Below are 17,090 nucleotides of genomic sequence, written 5' to 3' on the forward strand. Positions count from 1 at the left end.
CTTTTCATCTCTGCACAGTCCCCTCTCCTGTCCCCACGGCCCCCGGGGGTGGGACAGGCAGGGCAGGCCTGGGGCGCCTCCCGGCAGCCTCCTGAGAGAGGCTCTGGGAGACGTAGAGGTGTGAATGACCGAGTTATTTTCCCACTCGCGGTGTGACCTTGAGCGAGTCACTTAACCTCTCTGAGCATCCCTCGTATGGTTTTGCATTCACAACCTGGGGGCGACAGCGCCTGCCTAAAGGGAGCTGTCGTGGGGAGTAAGTGCAAGGCCCTTGAAGGTCACCCATCTGTTTGCTGTTATCTTTCTCCAAGCCCTGCCCGCCTCCTCCGGTGTTTCTTTCAATCCCAGGGGTGCTTTTGCCTCTTTCTTGCGGAGGCGGGGACTCGGGTTCTGCCATTCCCTCCTAAGACCCAAACGGCCGGCCCATCCCAGGAGCCTTTGGCCTTCCTAGAAACTTCAGCTGAGGTGGGGAAGGGAAGGGAGATAGTGAAGCAAGGCTGGTGGCCTGATTGAGGACGACTCCCCGCTGCAGCAGAGGGCCCGGCACAGAGAGAGGAAGGCTAAGGAAGGCCCAGCTCAGAGAGGGAGCAGCAGGCACAGACTCACTGCTCCCTCCTTCCTCCCCCCTCTCTGCCTCCTTCCCGTCCTTCCTGGCACCTTCTTGTGCCCTGGAAGCCAAGGAGACCACACCGAGCAGGGGGGAGGGCAGGACCCTTCGAGAGAAGTTGGGAGTGGCCGTTCAGGAAGGCTTGTCCAGGCTTCCCAGTCCTTGCCCAGTGTTTCTGAAAGTGAAGGTCTTTCCCATCTGATTCTGGTGGGAAACAGCTAAGACGCAGGTTCCCAAGCCCCTCAGACCCACTGGGCCAGTTTCTCCCTGAGCCCTGGAATCTGCATCTTAGCACGTGGGGGTGGGTTAGGAAGGTCTCTGAAGGCGGAGAAACAGCTTCCTGGAGGTGGGGTGGTCCCGAGGGGGGCAGACAGGAGAAAGCAAAGTGAGAAAAATTAGATCCTGGTGGAAGCCACGGGCAGGACTCTTGCGTGGACAGGGTGATGCCGCAGATGGGGGTGGAGAAGGATGCAGGAGACAGACGGGGCGGGGCCGCGGCGAGGGTCGCGCCCGAGGTAAGCCGCCGGCGGGGACAGTCACTTGCACGCTGCCGCCCCCTTCGCGGGGAATCTGAGACCCCGACCGGAGATTGAGAGAGCCGCGTTCTTCTGGGGCGCAGGGTCGGGGGGCGGCCTCCTCTGCAGAAACCCGCGGGCCTCCGCGGTGGTCCCCATCACTGCCCTGGCGGGAGGGCGCCTCGGATCCCTCGCCCTCCAACCCCCGCCCTGTGCCCTGCCCAGCCCCCACCCCAGCTCATCTGCGTGACGTTCCAATTAGCACGTTTTTCCCCAGAAGTCTCGCCCCGCGTCCCGCAGCCCCCTCGCCCCTCGGAGCGGGGGTGGGGACCCCCATTAACCCTTGCGTCCGGCGGCCTGGACGCCGCCCGCTCTGGGGGTCCCGCGGGTGAGGGGCGCGCCCCCGGGGGGACGGCGGGGTTTGCGGGGGGTGGGGCTCAGGGGGAAGAAAGGGCAGGCACTTGCCCGCCCCCTCTTTCTGGGAAGAGGTGGGGAGGGGCGCTTCTCCCGGGAGACTTGGGGCGTCGAAATCCCGAGTTCCTCAGCCCCCGGCCCCCGCAGCCTCCTCCTCCCCGCCACGTACCCTCTCCCCCCCTCCCAGCCATCTGTTCCATTCGGCGGCGCCGCGACAAACAGGCTCCAGCTCGCGGCCGCCCCCGCCAGCCCCCTCCCCAAGCGAGAAGACACCCCGCCCCAAGGAGGCCGAGATCCCCGCCTGAGTCCCCCACCCGATCCCATGCCCTCTGGGCATGGGCGGGGGCGCGGTCGAGACCCCTCCTTCAGCCTCGAGGGTCGCTGGCTCCGTGGTAGGGGGGCACGGGGCTATCTTAGGGGAGGGGTCTGGAGATGCGACCCAGGAGAGGCTGACGAGCCGGCAGGGACTGTCGAGGGAGGGTGTGGGGTCCCCCGTGGCTCCCCCAACCCCGTCCCAGCCGCAGCCACGCAGCGCCGCCTGCGGAGCGCAGAGTCCGGGGCGCACAGCCGGGGTCCCTCCGCTCGCCCCTCTCCCGTTCATCTTTTGTGATCCGCTTCCACCGGACCGGACGGAAAGTCAAGGTCCCCGGGCACAGAGTGCAGAGAGACCCGGGCAAGGCCACTGGGCGCCCGTCCAACCCGTTGGCGGATGCGGTCCAAATCTGGTTTCCTACTTTGCGAAAAAGACACCGTGGGAAGCCAGGAGCCTGGGCTGCGAGCAGCCAGGGATGCGCCGTGTGGCTCAGCCACGTCTCCAGATCCCGCTGGACATCCGTCAAATGGGGGAGTCAGTCTACTGAATCAGCTTCTAAAGAGAGCTGCAGACAACGGGAGGGCTCCTCTGTGCTACTGTCCTCCAGGGCCATCATTTCTGGGTTCTCCTAGGTTTGGGGGGAGTAGGGTGGTACATAAGGCCTTTGTGGTTCCTCCCCGCCCTGAGAGGGCAGCAGAGAGCTGGGCTGACAATCTCAGAGCTTCCTTTCTAACGCTGATTGCCCCGGCAGTCCTGAGCTTGGCACTCAGCAGCCACAACGCCCAGCCCCACCACCTGCCAGCTCTGTGCCCCTGGGTCTCCGGGTCGTTTTGTAGAGAGAGGAAGGCTCAGACCCGGAGACACCGACCTCTAAGGTGAGGACGCAATGAGGGGCCTGTGTAGCTGGAACAGGCAGAGCCTCGACACACAGGCCCCTCCCCTCTGTGAGTTTCAGGGTTGTGTCCCAGGCCAGAAAGAAGCAGGAGTGGAATAAATGAGGTGTCGCTTCCTGGACGGCCCCTTGCCCTCAAAGATGGTGCCTCCCTTGATGTAGGTAACTTTTAAAGCCTCCCTTTATTCCTGAGAGTAAATATTAATATAGCACAAGGTGAAGCTCGAAATTTGCATCGTTTTAAGATAAAACAGGACACCCCCCCCCCAAAAAAAATGTTACTTTCAACAGATCTCCAGAGATGCCAGACAAGAAAGTTCAAGAGGCGCGCCTTAGCATTTTTCCCAAAGCCTCCTGCCTTGATCATAGGTAGGAAGAAGGGCCAACCTCCCTGCCAGACGTACCCCAAACCCTGAGAAGTGGCGGGGGAGGAGCTGAGTGCAGGACCTCCACCCGCTCCAGGGCACGGTAGAGAACAGGGAGCTGAGACAGGCAGCTGGGGGTGGACAGGCTGGCACCTTAAGTGCCCTAGTTAATGCCCAGCTGCGCCTGGGTGAGAAAGGGGGATGGAGGTGTGGGAAGACACCCCCCCACCCAGACACAGGCAGGCACACCGCAGCCGGTCTCTCACTTCCCTTTTTATTTCCTCTGAGATCTGCAGGCAGCAGCATCAGGGAGAGAACCCGCCCTTCAGCCCCCAGGAGGGGCTTCCCTCCCACGCGGAGGCCTCAGGACACGGCCCATTTCCCCGGAGGAGAAGGGAGTTCCACACGTGATCACGCATACCCTGGCCTCTGCACAGCTGAGGGGTCACCTGTTTGCTGACCCCACAGGCCCGCAGGAGCCACGAGCGGGCAGGCCCCTCGGACGAGGCCCAGAGGAAGTGCAGGGCCCCACCCCGGGCCCTCCAACCCCAGGTTCAAGAGGGTTCGATCCCGGCATGGGGGCCGTCTTCGGTCAATGGAGCGTGGCTTTGGGGATTTCTTTTTCTTTCTTTTTCACACGTTCCCACAAAAATAGAACTTCTCCCGTTATTTATAAATCCGTGGTCCCTGGTGCTGTGCGGAGGTCATAGGGAGAGTCAGTGCCTCTGTGCAGGCCGCGGCCGCCTGTGGTCCAGGCCCTGGGACTCGGGGGGCCTAGGCCGCCACCTTGGGGCCGCCAGGCGTCTTCAGGGGGGCCCCCCAGCAGGCGACATCTGCCCTCTGGAGCCGGGCGCGGTAGCAGAAGAGGTAGGATGGTAACAGGAACCCCAGGAGCGAGAAGAGCAGGAGGCCCAGATTCACCTGCAGCGGGGGGGAGAAAGAGAAAAAAAAGAGGCAAGCTGTCCACCCTCCTCACCCTCGGGGGCCGCTCAGCCTCCCTCAGGGAGAAGGCAGCCATCTGCACCCCGGGTCCTGTTCAGTGCAGTTCAGGCGCTGTCGCTCAGTCGTGTCCGACTCTGCGACCCCATGAACCGCAGCATGCCAGGCCTCCCTGTCCATCACCAACTCCAGGAGTTCACTCAGACTCATGTCCATCAAGTCAGTGATGCCATTCAGCCATCTCATCCTCAGTCGTCCCCTTCTCCTCCTGCCCCCAATCCCTCCCAGCATCAGAGTCTTTTTCAATGAGTCAACTCTTCACATGAGGTGGTCAAAGTACTGGAGTTTCAGCTTCAGCATCAGTCTTTCCAATGAGCACCCAGGACTGATCTCCTTTAAGGTGGACTGGTTCTGGGCCAGAAGATACACAGAGCGAGCCCTCGCTGTAGGCAGCTGCTCTCCGCCAGCATCTCACGGGACGCCCATAGAGCTCCAGAGCCGGGTCTGAACCCCACCTGACGCCAGGGCCCAAATGACCTGGTGTTGGCTAGGAGCCTGGGCTTCTGAGGATGTGGGTGGTGGGGTCCCGTGGCAGGGTGGTGGCAGGCGAGCATGGGCGCCGTGTGCAGCGGGGCCAGGAGGCCCGGGAGGCCCTGCTCAGACCCCGCACACAGCCCACCCCGTTCCTCATGGGGTGGCTCACGGACCAGTCACCTTGAGTCTACACCCCCCCTCCTCTGGGCAATGGTGGCCACGTTCAATAAAAATACACTAAGGACTGAGGCTGAAGCTGAAGCTCCAGTATTCTGGCCACCTGATGCGAAGAACCAACTCTCTGGAAAAGATCCTGATGCTGGGAAAGATTGAGGGCAGGAGGAGAAGGGGACGACAGAGGATGAGATGGCTGGATGGCATCACCAACTCGATGGACATGAGTTTGGGTAAACTCCAGGAGTTGGTGATGGACAGAGAGGCCTGGCGTGCTGCGGTCCATGGGGTCGCAAAGAGTCTGACAGGACTGAGCAACTGAACTGCACTGATGTACTTATCAGCGCCTGGTGAGCACTCGGGACACAGTAGCTGTCGTGCTCTGGCGGGAGGGTTGAGGGGAGTGCATGGACCCCCGGGGCAGATGTCAGCTTTAGGGAGGTGGGATCAGTTCAATGTGAGGAAGAGCCTTTCCAACAAGACCAACGGCTGGTACCCCAGCACTGTGGGTGTTTGAGCTCAGAAGATTTGGAGGAGCCTCTTTCTAGGAGAGAAGGTCCCTGCCTTGGATCAGGACTGGGCCAATCCCCAGGTCACCTGGGAGCTTATTACAGCGTCCTGGGCCCAGGCTGGGGTGTCTATAAGGAGGTTTGACCGACTGCCAGTTGGAAACCCCCAGATGAGAGAGTGGCTGAAATGAGAATGAAAGATTCCGCCACTTGCGAGAGCCCCCAACCCCCAGCTCCTCAGCTGCACCCAGGCAGGGGGGTCCCATGGCCCCCATGCCCCCTTGCCGCTCACCCAGAAGGGCTCTCCTTTCAGGGGCCCAACCATGGCCATGAAGAGCGGCTGCTGCAGCAGGGCAAACACGGCACTTAGGAGGGACTGCAGGCCCGTCAGCGTCCCGAAGTGTTTGGACGGGTACCTGCCGAAGAGAAGGGGGCCCCGCGTGAGGGGCACGCGCCCCTCTCCAGCCCAGCCTGTGCCCTCCAGCCCTGGACATCACGCTCTGTCCGCTGGGCGAGGCAGAGGTTAAAAGTGCAGGCTCAGGACGGGCCTGACAGTCCAGTGCTGAAGACTGCGCTGCCAATGCTGGAGGCGAGGGTTCCATCCCTGGCTGGTGAGCTAACATCCCAAGTGGCATGGCAAAAACATTTAAAAAGCCTCAGGCTCTCTGCATATGCCCTGGTCTCGAGGGTATATGCTATGACTTGAAGGCTACAGAGCCGGTTTGACACCTACTAGCTTCCCTCGAAGCTCAGTTGGTAAAGACTCTGCCTACGGTGCAGGAGACCAGGGTTCGATCCCCGGATTGGGAAGATCCCTGGAGAAGGAAATGGCCACCCGCTCCAGTATTCTTGCCTGGGAAAGCCCATGGACAGAGGAGCCTGGCGGACTACAGTCCATGTGGTCACAAGAGTCGGACACGACTGAGCGACTAAACCACCCCCAGCAGCTGTGTGATAACAGCAAGTAACTCAGCCTCTCTGAACTTCACCTCCTTCCCTAAAAACAGGGAGAGTGCTAGCCTCACCGGGCTGTTTTTATTCTTTTGACGCATTGCTTATTGAGCTCCTACCATGTGCCAGGCACTGTTCTAGGTGCGTGGAAAGAGCAAAGAACCAGAGCTGGAGGCGGCATTCTGGGTGGCTGGGTAGTAATCACAAAAGCAGCGAAGTAAACACATAGTGGGGACTTCCCTGGTGGTCCAGCGGTTAGGGTTCCTAGCTTCCACTTCAGGGGGACACAGGTTTGGTCCCTGGTCAGGGAATTAAGATCGGATGTGCCACTGGGCGGGGCAAAGTACCAAGAAAGCACTGCGTGTCAGAAGGTGACAGAGCTGAGGAACAAAGGCAAGCCAAGCAGGGGGTGCTTCCAGGGAGGTGGGGAAGGCTCAAAGGAGGCCCTGGGGGAAAGCCCCGAACAAGGCGCGGCAGCTGGCTTGTGGACGTCTGGGGGAAGAACGAGCCAGGAAGACGGGTGCTGGGGAGGAGCGCACGAGGTTTCTGCAGCAGGAGACAGGGGTGAGCACGGGGGGGGGGGGGGGGGGGGGGGGGGGGGGGGGGGGGGGGGGGACCAGACCCTGCGGGGCCTCTTTATTTGTTCTAATATATTTCTCCATTTGGCTACAGCAGGTCTCCGTCTCGGTTCGCGGGATCTTGGCTGCGTGCTTCACTGTGGCGCACAGACCCTCCAGTCGTGACAGGTGGGCTGAGCTGCTCCACAGCTTCTGGGACGTTAGTTCTCCGCCCTGGGATCGAACGCATATCCCCTGCACCGCAAGGCAGATTCTTAACCACTGGATGCCCAGGCAGGACGCTCTGAGCCATAACAGAGCCTTTGGCTTTTTCTCTACGTGAGACGAGGGAGGCAGCCATGGAGAGATGGGAAGAGACCTATGTCCCAACGGGTGTCTCCAGCTCCTGCATTAGAAATACCGGGGGCGGCAAGGGCGGACTGGGGGAGACGGGCGATCGCTGGGAGGCGGCAGCAGCCACGATCCAGGACAGGCATGCCATCGCCAGGGATGCTGTGACGGGCTGCATGTGGGTCTGTGGAGCGTGGAGCATGACCTGGGCTGTGAGCAATGAGCATGTGGAATCCAGGGTGACCCCGGCGGCCCCGGGGTCTGGATAAGGGAGGGGATCAGCGTCTCACCCTGCACCCACCGCGGAGTAAGCGCTCCACAGCTGTCACAGCGTTGCCCCCCCTCTTTCGCCATCACCCCTACAGCAGAGACACTCGGCATGGAAACCAGAAGCCACAGGGGAAGGGGAATGGGGTGCCAGGGGAGGGGGGTCGCCCCACATGAAGCAGGGACGTTATGAGGCAAAGAGACTGCGAGAAGAGTCCAGCAGGGCTGACGGGGGCAGAGGGGCCACTCCGAGAGGGCGCGCGGGAGCTGTGGGGGGAGATGCAGGGCCAAGCCAAGGATGTCAGCCGCCCCTAAGGGAGGGCGCCCTGACGGCGGAGCCGCCCCAAGAGGGCTGCCTTTGAGGCAGGGAGCACCCCGTCACTAGGGAGCTGGGAGAGGGCCCTGAGCTGGACCACCCCCTGATCCTCACCCACCCTGCAGCTGCTGCTGCTGCTGAGTTGCTCAGTCGTGTCCGACTCTGTGTGACCCTGTGAACCACCGGAGTCCCCAGGCTCCTCTATCGCTGGGATTCTCCAGGCTCGACTACTGGAGGGGGTTGCCATGTCCTCCTCCAGGGGATCTTTCCCATCCAAGGATCGAACCCAGGTCTCTTAATCCTAACCCTAACCCTAACCCTAATTGCAGATGGATTCTTTACCAACTGAGAAACCAGGGAAGCCCAAGAATACTGGAGGGGGTTGTCATGCCCGCCTCTGGAGGATCTTCCCCTCCCAGGGATCGAACCCGCATCTCTGACATCTCCAGCACTGGCAGGCAAGGTCTTCACCATGGAGCGCCACAGGCGCCAGAGTTCCATGGGGGGAGGCTGCGGAGGGGTGCGCCAAGGGGAGCCCTCGGGAAGGCCATCCGCCCGGCTGACTCACACCGCGGCGTAGAGGCCTCCGCAGGCCGAGTGGTAGAAGCCACGCACCATGGTGTGCAGGACGAAAGTCATGAACTGAAACGGAAGGGAGAGAGGGCAGAGGTGAGGGGCGTGGGGGCAGAGCGGGGAGCGGGGGAGGGGTTGTAGAGGGGAGGGGGTGGAGGGGAGGGGGTGGAGGGGAGGGGGGTGGAGGTGGGGGGGGTGGAGGGGAGAGGGGTGGAGGTGGGGGGGGTGGAGGGGTGGGGGGGTTGAGGTTGGGGGGGTGGGGGGTGGAGGTGCGGGGGTGGAGGTGGGGAGGTGAAGGTGGGGGGGTGGAGGTGGGAGGGGGATGAGGAGAGGGGAGGGGGTGCGGAGACACCTCCTGGAGAACCGGGCAAATAGACCCAGAGGATGAGGACCCAGCCGCAGCTGCCTGAGGCTGGTGCCGGGGAGACCACCGTGAGGCAGGGAGCGTGGGGCGCGTGGAAGTTGGTACCTGGAGGTGCAGGTTGTTGATAAGGCAGGTGATGCCAAAACCCACGAGCAGCAGGTTGGTCAGGGTGAAGGCGTTGATGGCGTTGGTGAGCTTCTGGATCTCAAGGTAGCGTGGTCTGACGGACTTGGTGGCCGCCCCGTCCCTGTGCAGGACACGCTGTCACTGGCCCCAACCTCTTCAGTGGCCGCCCTCCCATTTCAGGGCACCAGGAGAGGGAGAAAGTCTCTCTTCCAGCCACGTGCTTCTCAAAGCATGGCTCCTCCAGCACCATCTGGTATGCCTGCGTGCCTGCTCAGTCCTGTCTGACTCTCTGTGACCCCTTGGACTGTACCCCGCCAGGCTCCTCTGTCCATGGGATTCTCCAGGCAAGAAAACTGGAGTGGGTTGCCATGCCCTCCTCCAGGGGACCTTTCCCACCAGGGATCAAACCCAGGTCTCTGGCTTTGCAGGTGGGCTCTTTACTGTCTGAGCCACAAGTTCAATGGGATGACAATGAGAAATATGCCACCTTGAAGAGGGCCCTCACCCACCCATGCTGGCACCCCGCTCTTGGACTTCCAGCCTCCAGAACTGTAAGAAATAAATTTCCACTGACCCCAAGCTACTCTGTCTGCTATTTTGTTACACCGGTCTGAACAGACTCAAAAAGACTCTGAGCCAAAACCACCCAGCTAAGTCATTCCCAGATTCCTGTCTCTCAGAAACGATGAGATAATAAATATTGTTTACAGATGCAACGTTTGAGAGTAATTTGTTACACAGCAGTAGATATCTAATACACCAGATCTATTTCTTCCTAACCTTAAGAAGGCTCCAGAGTGTGCTCATCATGACAAAGGTTCTGGAACCTCCTACTAAAAGCTGTGTGATCTCGAGTCAGTTCCTGAACCTTTCTGCGTCTCGGCTCCTCTGTGAAGCCAGCATAATAATGTGTGTACCTAGCTCAGGGAGCCAGCGCAGGATTAAATAGGACAGCGCAGGTGCCTGGTGCACAGGCAGCATTTACTGCCAGCTATGCTCATCATCAAGGCAGCTGCGTCCCCTCCTGGTCTCAGTTTCCTCATCTGTAAAATGGGCACGAGCCCCTCCTCTCCTGGGTTCCTCGGGAGACTGGAATAAGACACTGGGTGTGAAAGCACAGAGCTGTCCCCACCCCAGGGCAGGTCACCTGGGAGTGGGGCCGTCCACGCAGTCCTTGATCCGCCAGTCCATGACGTAGCCAATGAGAGGGCAGGTGAGAAGGCACAACAGCTGCAAGGCCCCAAAGACAGAGGAGTAGAACTCCACTGGGAGGGCGGGAGGGGAGCGGGGTCAGGGGCTGGCAGGCGGGGAGCCAGCAGCCCAGCCTCAGCAGAGCGGGGATGCCAAGATCTCCCCCTCTGACCCCCAGATTCTCAGATCCCCCCCACAGCCAGACAATCCAGTGGGTACTGTCAGTCACCTCCAGTAGAGGCAGGGGAATGCCAAGATCTCCCCCTCTGACCCCCAGATTCTCAGGTCCCCCACACAGCCAGGCCGCATGACCCGAGGATGGGTCACCCGTCGATAGGGAGAGCAGGGCTCTGGGCCCAAGCTTGTGTCCCCCTACCTGTCTCTGTGGCCCTCTGCTTTAGGTCGTCCGTCTCTGTTGGGCGGGGGTGGGGGGGGAGGAAGCCAGGGTGAGGGGAGCTCGGCCAGCGTGCCCCACACACCCCCAGCCCCCCGGGGGCTCAGCAAAACCTCACCATGCTCCTGGCCGCCCGTCACCAGGTACTCCAGCATCTTGTTCATGGCAGCCATGTAGAAGATGACGCGCAGCTGGGTCACGCCCATGGTGAGGAGGCTCCACAGGAAAATGGGGGAGCAGAGGCTCCTACGCAGGGGCACAGACTCTGGGGGGACAGCAGGGGCGCCCCTGAGCCCCAGGACTCCAGTGTGCCACGTCCCAGGGGGGGCCGTTCTGGTGGGCACTGCCGCAGTGACCTCGGAGAGGGGCTGGCTTAGCCTCTCTGGCCTCCGAGGCGCCCAGCTCTGTAACTATCTCACTAGGAGACTTTTTTTTTTTCTGGCCACGCTGCGTGGCTTGTGGGATCTCAGCTCCCTGACCAGGGTTCGAACCCAAGACCTAGGCACTGGACCACCAGGGAATTCCCTCACCAGAACGCTCTCAGGTGACCTCCAGGTGCATACCCCAGGCTTAGCCTGGCAGTAGCTCTGGCTGCTGTTTACTAGGCACCCGCCGTGTGCTGCACCCCGGACACGCGCCATCCCACGTCATGAAACTGTGCTGTGCTTGGTTGCTCAGTTGTGTCCAACTCTTTGCAACCCCACAGACTGTATCCCACCAGGCTCCTGTCCGTGGGATTCTCCAGGCAAGAATACTGGAGTGGGTCGCCATGCTCTCCTCCAGGGGATCTTTCCAACCCAGGGACTGAAGCCAGGGCTCCCGCGCTGCAGGCAGCTTCTGTACTACAGCCCAGTGTGCAGCACACGGACAGATGGGGGACTGCAGCTCAGCACAGCCAGTGACCTGCCCAAGGTCCCGGGGCTGGGAGCCGCAGGCCAGAGGGACTCAGCCCAAACCCATAACAGCTGGGCCTGGGGGACCCATCAGTGGGGACCACCTCAGAACCTCACAGCATGCCTCAGTTTACAGAGAGCTCACGTTCCTCCCCGCGTTCAATCCTCCCAACTAACTTCCCTGTGAGGTGGCTGTTCTCAGTTCAGTCGCTCAGTCGTCTCAGACTCTTTGCGACCCCGTGGACTGCAGCACGCCAGGCCTCCCTGTCCATCACCAACTCCAGAAGTTTACTCAAACTCATGTCCATTGAGTCGGTGATGCCATCCAGCCATCTCATGCTCTGCCGTCCCCTTCTCCCGCCTTCAATCATTCCCAGCATCAAGGTGTTCTTAGTGCTAGCTTAAGGGACGGGGAAGGTGAGAGTGGGGTTAAGCGACCCACCCAAGTCACGTGGCCTGGAACCGAGGAGCTGGACTCAGACCCCCATCTCGGGACTCCCATCCTTCTTCCCAGCACCCCGCGGCTGACGCCCCGCCAAGCGGCCGGGCGGGAGGCAGGCGCAGCTCCCCGACGCGGCCAGCAGGGGCGCTAACCAACCGGGCCGCGCGGACCCAGCCTAGAGGCCCGCTCCCCCGGCGGCGTCCGAAGCAAGTGGCTTGGAGGTCGCAGGCAGCCCCGCGGAAAGAAAACCTCTCTCCCACAGGCCTGGAAGGGACCTGCCCCATTCCGGAAGCGGCCGCCGGATTCCAGGAATCCGGCCGAGGGCCCGTGAACCCGAGCATCCCGGAGTTCTCTGAGCTTCGCCTTTGCCCCCGTTCTAGAAAGGGAGGCGGGCCCACCTGTCCGGCAGGGGGGCGCGGTCTGGGGGGTGTTGTGAGAACTCAGGAGGGAAAATGAGCGCCCAGGCAAGGGTGCTCACTCCCCGTGAGGCCCCGGCCTCTCCACCCACCGAGGCCGTCCCGGGACCGGACACTCACTCTCAGCAGAGCTCTCTGCGCCGCCACGCACGTCCTGGGATGAGATAAAGAGGACCCCCTCCTCCAGGCTGGGGGCCTTCTGGCTCAGCCGCTGGCCCACCGTGCTCACGTAGGAGTAGAAGCGGTCCCCGGTCACCCTGTGGTCCAGGGCCAGCTCTCTGAGCTTGGTCTTCTCCCTGCCGGGAGGCGGGCAGCAGCTCGTGGGAAGCAGCCCCACGGAGCCCTACCTCTGCAGCCTGCCTCTGGTGGGTGCTGTCCTGGGTGTGCCAAGTCCCCTGTACCCAGCGCTGACGTGCTCCCCAGCGCAGGGCTTGTGTCTGGCGCAGCTGGGAGCCCAGGGCCGGGCTCAGCACCGGCTAAGTGAAGGGTGGATGAAGCCGCTTTCCACTTAGGCTGTTGCCTTGGAGGCTGCCGTAAGGACCCAGATTCTGGCGAGGGACCGGGCAGAGGGAAGGATGGATTAGGAGTCTGAGATTCACATATACACACTGCTCTACCTCAACATAAAACAGAGGACCAGCAGAGACCCACTGCCTAGTACCCAATGTTTTATAACAAGCTAGCAGGGAAGAGAATCAGAAAAAGAAGACATGTATATCTGAATTACCCTGTACACCTGGAACCAACGCAACATTTAAATCAACTGTACTTCAATAAACACACTTTTTAAACAGAAGAACTCGGGCTCTGAAGTTCTAGCTTCCTTTTGGCTGCACCATGAAGCTTGTGGGATCTTGGTTCTAGGACCGTGGATTGAACTCAGGCCCTTGGAAATGAAGGCATGGAGTCCTGGGGAGTCCCAGGTTCTGGAGTCCTGATCCCAGCCTTAGAGTCACCGTGCGGCCCCCAACCCCACCCCGCTCCAATGGTGTGACCCCAGGAAAGTGACTGCGTGCCCCTGTGCCTGTTAGGAATGGAGTTAATATCAGAACCCACGTCCTGAGTCTGAGAATGACCACCGGGCACAGGGCCTGGCACACAGAGGATGCTCGATCAGTATCAGCTACTTGACTGGCACCCGAGGTGCTTGGTTGCGGAGCATCACCCCAGTGCCCTGGGGAACTGACAGGGGCAGTGTGTGGGTATGTGTGTGTGAACTGACGGGGCGGGGGGTGTGTGTGTGTAAGTCGACGTTCAGGTTGCCCCACAAGGGCTGGGACATTACTCCTCTGCAGACCCCTTTTCTGGGTCCCCGTGGCGTGCGTCCCTGCCACTCTGACCCCATCCTGCAGCCTGGACAGAAGGACAGCACTCCCCAAGCCCGGCTGCCAGCGTCATGCCCCAGCCACACAGAACACCTGCAGGGGGTCAGATCGGGCCTGAGGTCCAGGTGAGAAAGCAGAGCTCGCTTTCCCTGACTCCGAGCTGCTCCTAGCATCGCGCCACCACACTTGGCTTCCAGGTCGGCAGGTGGGGTCCCCTCCCATCTCCCCCTCCCCCCACCGCCACGGTTGCTCACTTGTAGTTGACTTCCTCAGGGGAGGGAAAGGCCTCCCTGGGCCAGTTGAAGGCGCAGTTCAGAAAGATGAGGCAGGCCAGGCCCGACCAGGCGAACATAATGGCCATGAAGGACACTCCGGCATTGTAGATCAGCTGTGGGGGAGCAGGGAGGCCCGTGGCAGAAGCTGCCGGGCCCCAGCCCGCCCCCTCCAGCCAGAGCCGTAACCTGGGCCCCAGAGGCCTCTGGGGAGGTCTTTTCGAGCCCACCCCATGTGCCCAATTCGCAGATGAAAACACCAAGGCCAGACGCTAAGACCAGACCTAGAAGCCCCACAGCCCCCTCTCCTTTTCATCCCCACCCCTCCCAAGAGCGACGTGATTCCCAGCAGGTGCTGAAGAGGCTGGCCACAAGCGCAGCATGCCTTTGGAATCTCAATTTTTATCTTAAGAAGATACACCAGTGTTGCCTTTGACTCCTTTGTTCTCGTTTTCACACATAAGTCTTTTCACTTCATGGACAAGAGAGAAGGGCGGAAGCTCCCAGCCGTGTTTGTCCGGCCCCTTCCTGCCGCCCTCCCTGGGGGAAAGACAAAACCTCCACTGGAGAAGTCTTAGCTCAGCTCTCACAGGTGTGGTGGCCCGGGAGGCAGGGAAGCGGGATGCCGTGCAGTCTCAGGGCCAGCAGGCTCTGTCCTGACATATTCTGTGCCCACGGGTCAGCCCCGCAGGTGAGGCAGCGGCTAAGGGCAGAGCTGTCCTGCCTGCCACCCTCTGCCCAGGAGGACCACTGTCTGTACTGGTCCCAGGCCCCTGCTCCGAGCTCCGGCTCTGCCCGGGAAAACCGCTCCTCCTGGGCTCCGGCTTCAGGGCCCTTTTCTCCCAGGGAGCAGGACAGAGCCTCAAAGGGCCATACCCCAAGGGTCTGGCTCTTCAGATCTCTCTGCCTTAGCGGAGGGAAGGGAGACCTCCCCACCTCCAGGCCTGGTCCTGCCTGAACAACTGTCAGCCACCCCATAAGTGCGCACTGCACCGCCACTGGGACGGATGCTGAGCAGAAAGTGAAGGTGCTCAGTGGTGTCAGACTCCTTGTGACCCCATGGACTGCAGCACACCAGACCTCCCTGTTCATCACCAACTCCCGGAGTTTACTCAAACTCACGTCCACTGAGTCGGTGATGCCATCCAACCGTGGCATCTTGCCTGTTCACGCGATGCCAGTCCCTGTGTGCCAGCTACTGCCCTGTCCTATTGTGCTTTTCTAGCTGCTCCACTGTAAGATTAAAAGTGGTTTTCTTTCTTTTTTGTGTGTGCTTGTTTTTTAATGTGGTATTTGTATGAGAAGTATCATAAACCTATTACACACCTATTACATTACTATACAAATAGTATCAATCCTATTTCACATACAGCCAGTATTAGTTGGGTATGGAGGCTAACTTTGTTGGCCTTGCAAACAAATAGGATTTACACACGTGCTCTTGGAATGGAACTCACTCCTTTGCAGGGGACTTCCTGTAATAAATTAACTGCCCAGACCAGACTCTGAAGAGCATGCTTTGACCCAGCTGAGAAGGTGATTTGATATCAGAGGCAGGAAGGAGGCCCCAGGTTTGCCCAGAGTGAGAACGCAGGCCTTCTGGCTCTAGGTGGACCTGTCTTACAGCTGGCCTCACCTGGACTAGCTTGGCAACCTCAGGGCCCAAATCGCCCAGCCTCTCCAGGACAGGGAAAGGAGATGTGGCGTGAAAAGTGGGGTGACGTCCAAGAGCCCAGGGCCTGGAAGGCATGTAAAGGGGTTGTTTTTGATTCCGCAGGTGAAAGAGAGCAGGTGGGTGAGCTAGCTCTCCACCTAAGATCATTCTGGAAATCATGCGGGTGATCGCTCAGAGAGGGAAAGCACTGGAGGCAGGGAGACCGGCTGAGAAAGCACTGGCCTGGGAGGCAGCGTGAAGGCCTAGACTCAGACGACGGGAAAGGAAAGGATAACAGAGACCCGCTGGTCCGCAATAGAGACCCGTTGGTCCGCAGCAGCACCGGGCTCTTCCTACAACGCCCCGGGGCTTGTCCCTGTGGAGACGGGAGCTGACCTCCGCCCGGCAGGAGATGGGTCACCAGACATACCAGCCACCAGGCAGCCAGTTCTTGTGTCAAGGCAGAAAGAAGACCAAGCAACCTCACGGACCACCACCCACTCCCCGAGCAGCCTCATACCTTGATTCCTGGGTATGTGATAGCAGAAGAGGCGTAGGAGCCGATCATGAGGGCCATGAACGTGGAGCGCAGGTTCCCAAACATGTTGGGCAGCTGAGAGAGGAGATGGGTGCCCGTGAGCAGGGGAGACCCTGACACCCACCCAGGGCTCCCCTTGCCCTGCTTGGAAAAGCTTGGAAGCTTCTAATCCCAGCAGTCCTCAAAGCGAGCTCCAGGAACATGTGCCCCAGAGTCACAACAGAAAAGTTCTAAGGCAAAATCAATGAGGGAAACCGCTGTAACCCCCCTCCCACACACAGCACGTGTGCTAAGTCACTCAGTCGTGTCCGACTGTTTGCGATCCTATGGACTGCAGCCCACCAGGCTCCTCTGTTCTTGGGACTCTCCAAGCAAGAATACTGAAGCGAGTTACCATGCCCTCCTCCCGGGAATCTTCCCGATTCAGGGATCAAACCCGTGTGGCCTGTGTCTCCTGCATTGGCAGGCGGGTTCTCTACCACTGAGCCACCTGGTAAGCCCCCTCCCCTGCCACCCTGCACACACACACACACACACACACACAGAAGTGCCTGCAAAGAGAAATTCTGTTTAACCCCAGGGTTTCCCAAGTTAGGTACTTATGGAGTCCCTTAATCATGACTTGCCTATTAATAAGCCATGGTTAGGTATTTAAGAAATACCGGTCTAGAGCAACTCCTTTGATAGCTGAGCACTGGGACTCAGAAAGGGAAAAAAATGTACTTAAGTTCACGGAGCTCATTAGTGACTTTCTCCCCAGTTCTGGCCATATGAGCTCTATCCCAGACCCCAAGGCTGAGACTACCAGGAGGGTGCCTTTTAACCTTCTCAGTAGCCCCAAAGGCCACAGTCCATGGTTTCAGCTGAGCCAGGACAGGTAACAGGAGGGCTTGGGAGTGGAGGATGGGAGTAAGGGAGGGGATAGGGCCTACTATTCTCTTGATCCAGAAAACCCCACAAAATCATGCAAATCAGGAAGTTCAGATCTGCAATTCACTTTAAGAACACTCATGAAACTGCCCAGGCCATTAAAGGTATGCACATCTGAAAACCCCCCAAGTATCTGAAGGATGTCACTTTAAAGAGCAACGTGTGCCATTATGTCGTTGCAATGGTGGAGTTGGTAGGTGTCCATGGGCCAAACGGTGGGGCTGGACTCAGGGTCGGTGGTCCCACGAGAGTGCTGAATTTTTACTGC

The 17,090-nt window shown here is 60.0% G+C and overlaps 1 protein-coding gene and 1 long non-coding RNA gene across 12 annotated transcripts in view; one reads left to right on the plus strand and one right to left on the minus strand.

The window, feature by feature from the left end:
• Window positions 1-989: 989 nt before the first annotated feature.
• LOC114118467 (uncharacterized) lies at window positions 990-3,806 on the plus strand. The gene is made up of 2 exons (XR_003591812.3): window positions 990-2,899; window positions 3,033-3,806. It is a non-coding gene; the product is annotated as an uncharacterized LOC114118467 (long non-coding RNA).
• The window catches only part of SLC43A1 (solute carrier family 43 member 1), a 29,810-nt gene continuing 16,079 nt past the window's right edge, over window positions 3,360-17,090 (minus strand). For 6 of the 11 annotated variants that reach the window (XM_060399580.1, XM_042233558.1, XM_027979781.2 and 3 more), the window contains 9 exons: window positions 15,875-15,967; window positions 13,683-13,816; window positions 12,224-12,399; window positions 10,471-10,617; window positions 10,335-10,370; window positions 9,915-10,032; window positions 8,747-8,888; window positions 5,555-5,678; window positions 3,360-4,027 (listed from right to left, as the gene is read on the minus strand). In XM_060399580.1, coding sequence (XP_060255563.1) covers window positions 3,777-4,027; window positions 5,555-5,678; window positions 8,747-8,888; window positions 9,915-10,032; window positions 10,335-10,370; window positions 10,471-10,617; window positions 12,224-12,399; window positions 13,683-13,816; window positions 15,875-15,967 — 1,221 coding nt within the window. In that variant the 3' untranslated portion in view covers window positions 3,360-3,776. Of the gene's footprint in view, window positions 4,028-5,554; window positions 5,679-8,272; window positions 8,347-8,746; window positions 8,889-9,914; window positions 10,033-10,334; window positions 10,371-10,470; window positions 10,618-12,223; window positions 12,400-13,682; window positions 13,817-15,874; window positions 15,968-17,090 lie in introns of all 11 variants that reach the window. The other 5 variants (XM_027979783.2, XM_042233559.1, XM_027979787.2 and 2 more) reach the window with 4 other exon arrangements.

This window comes from Ovis aries, chromosome 15 (assembly GCF_016772045.2).
Source record: "Ovis aries strain OAR_USU_Benz2616 breed Rambouillet chromosome 15, ARS-UI_Ramb_v3.0, whole genome shotgun sequence".
Taxonomy (NCBI): domain Eukaryota; kingdom Metazoa; phylum Chordata; class Mammalia; order Artiodactyla; family Bovidae; genus Ovis; species Ovis aries.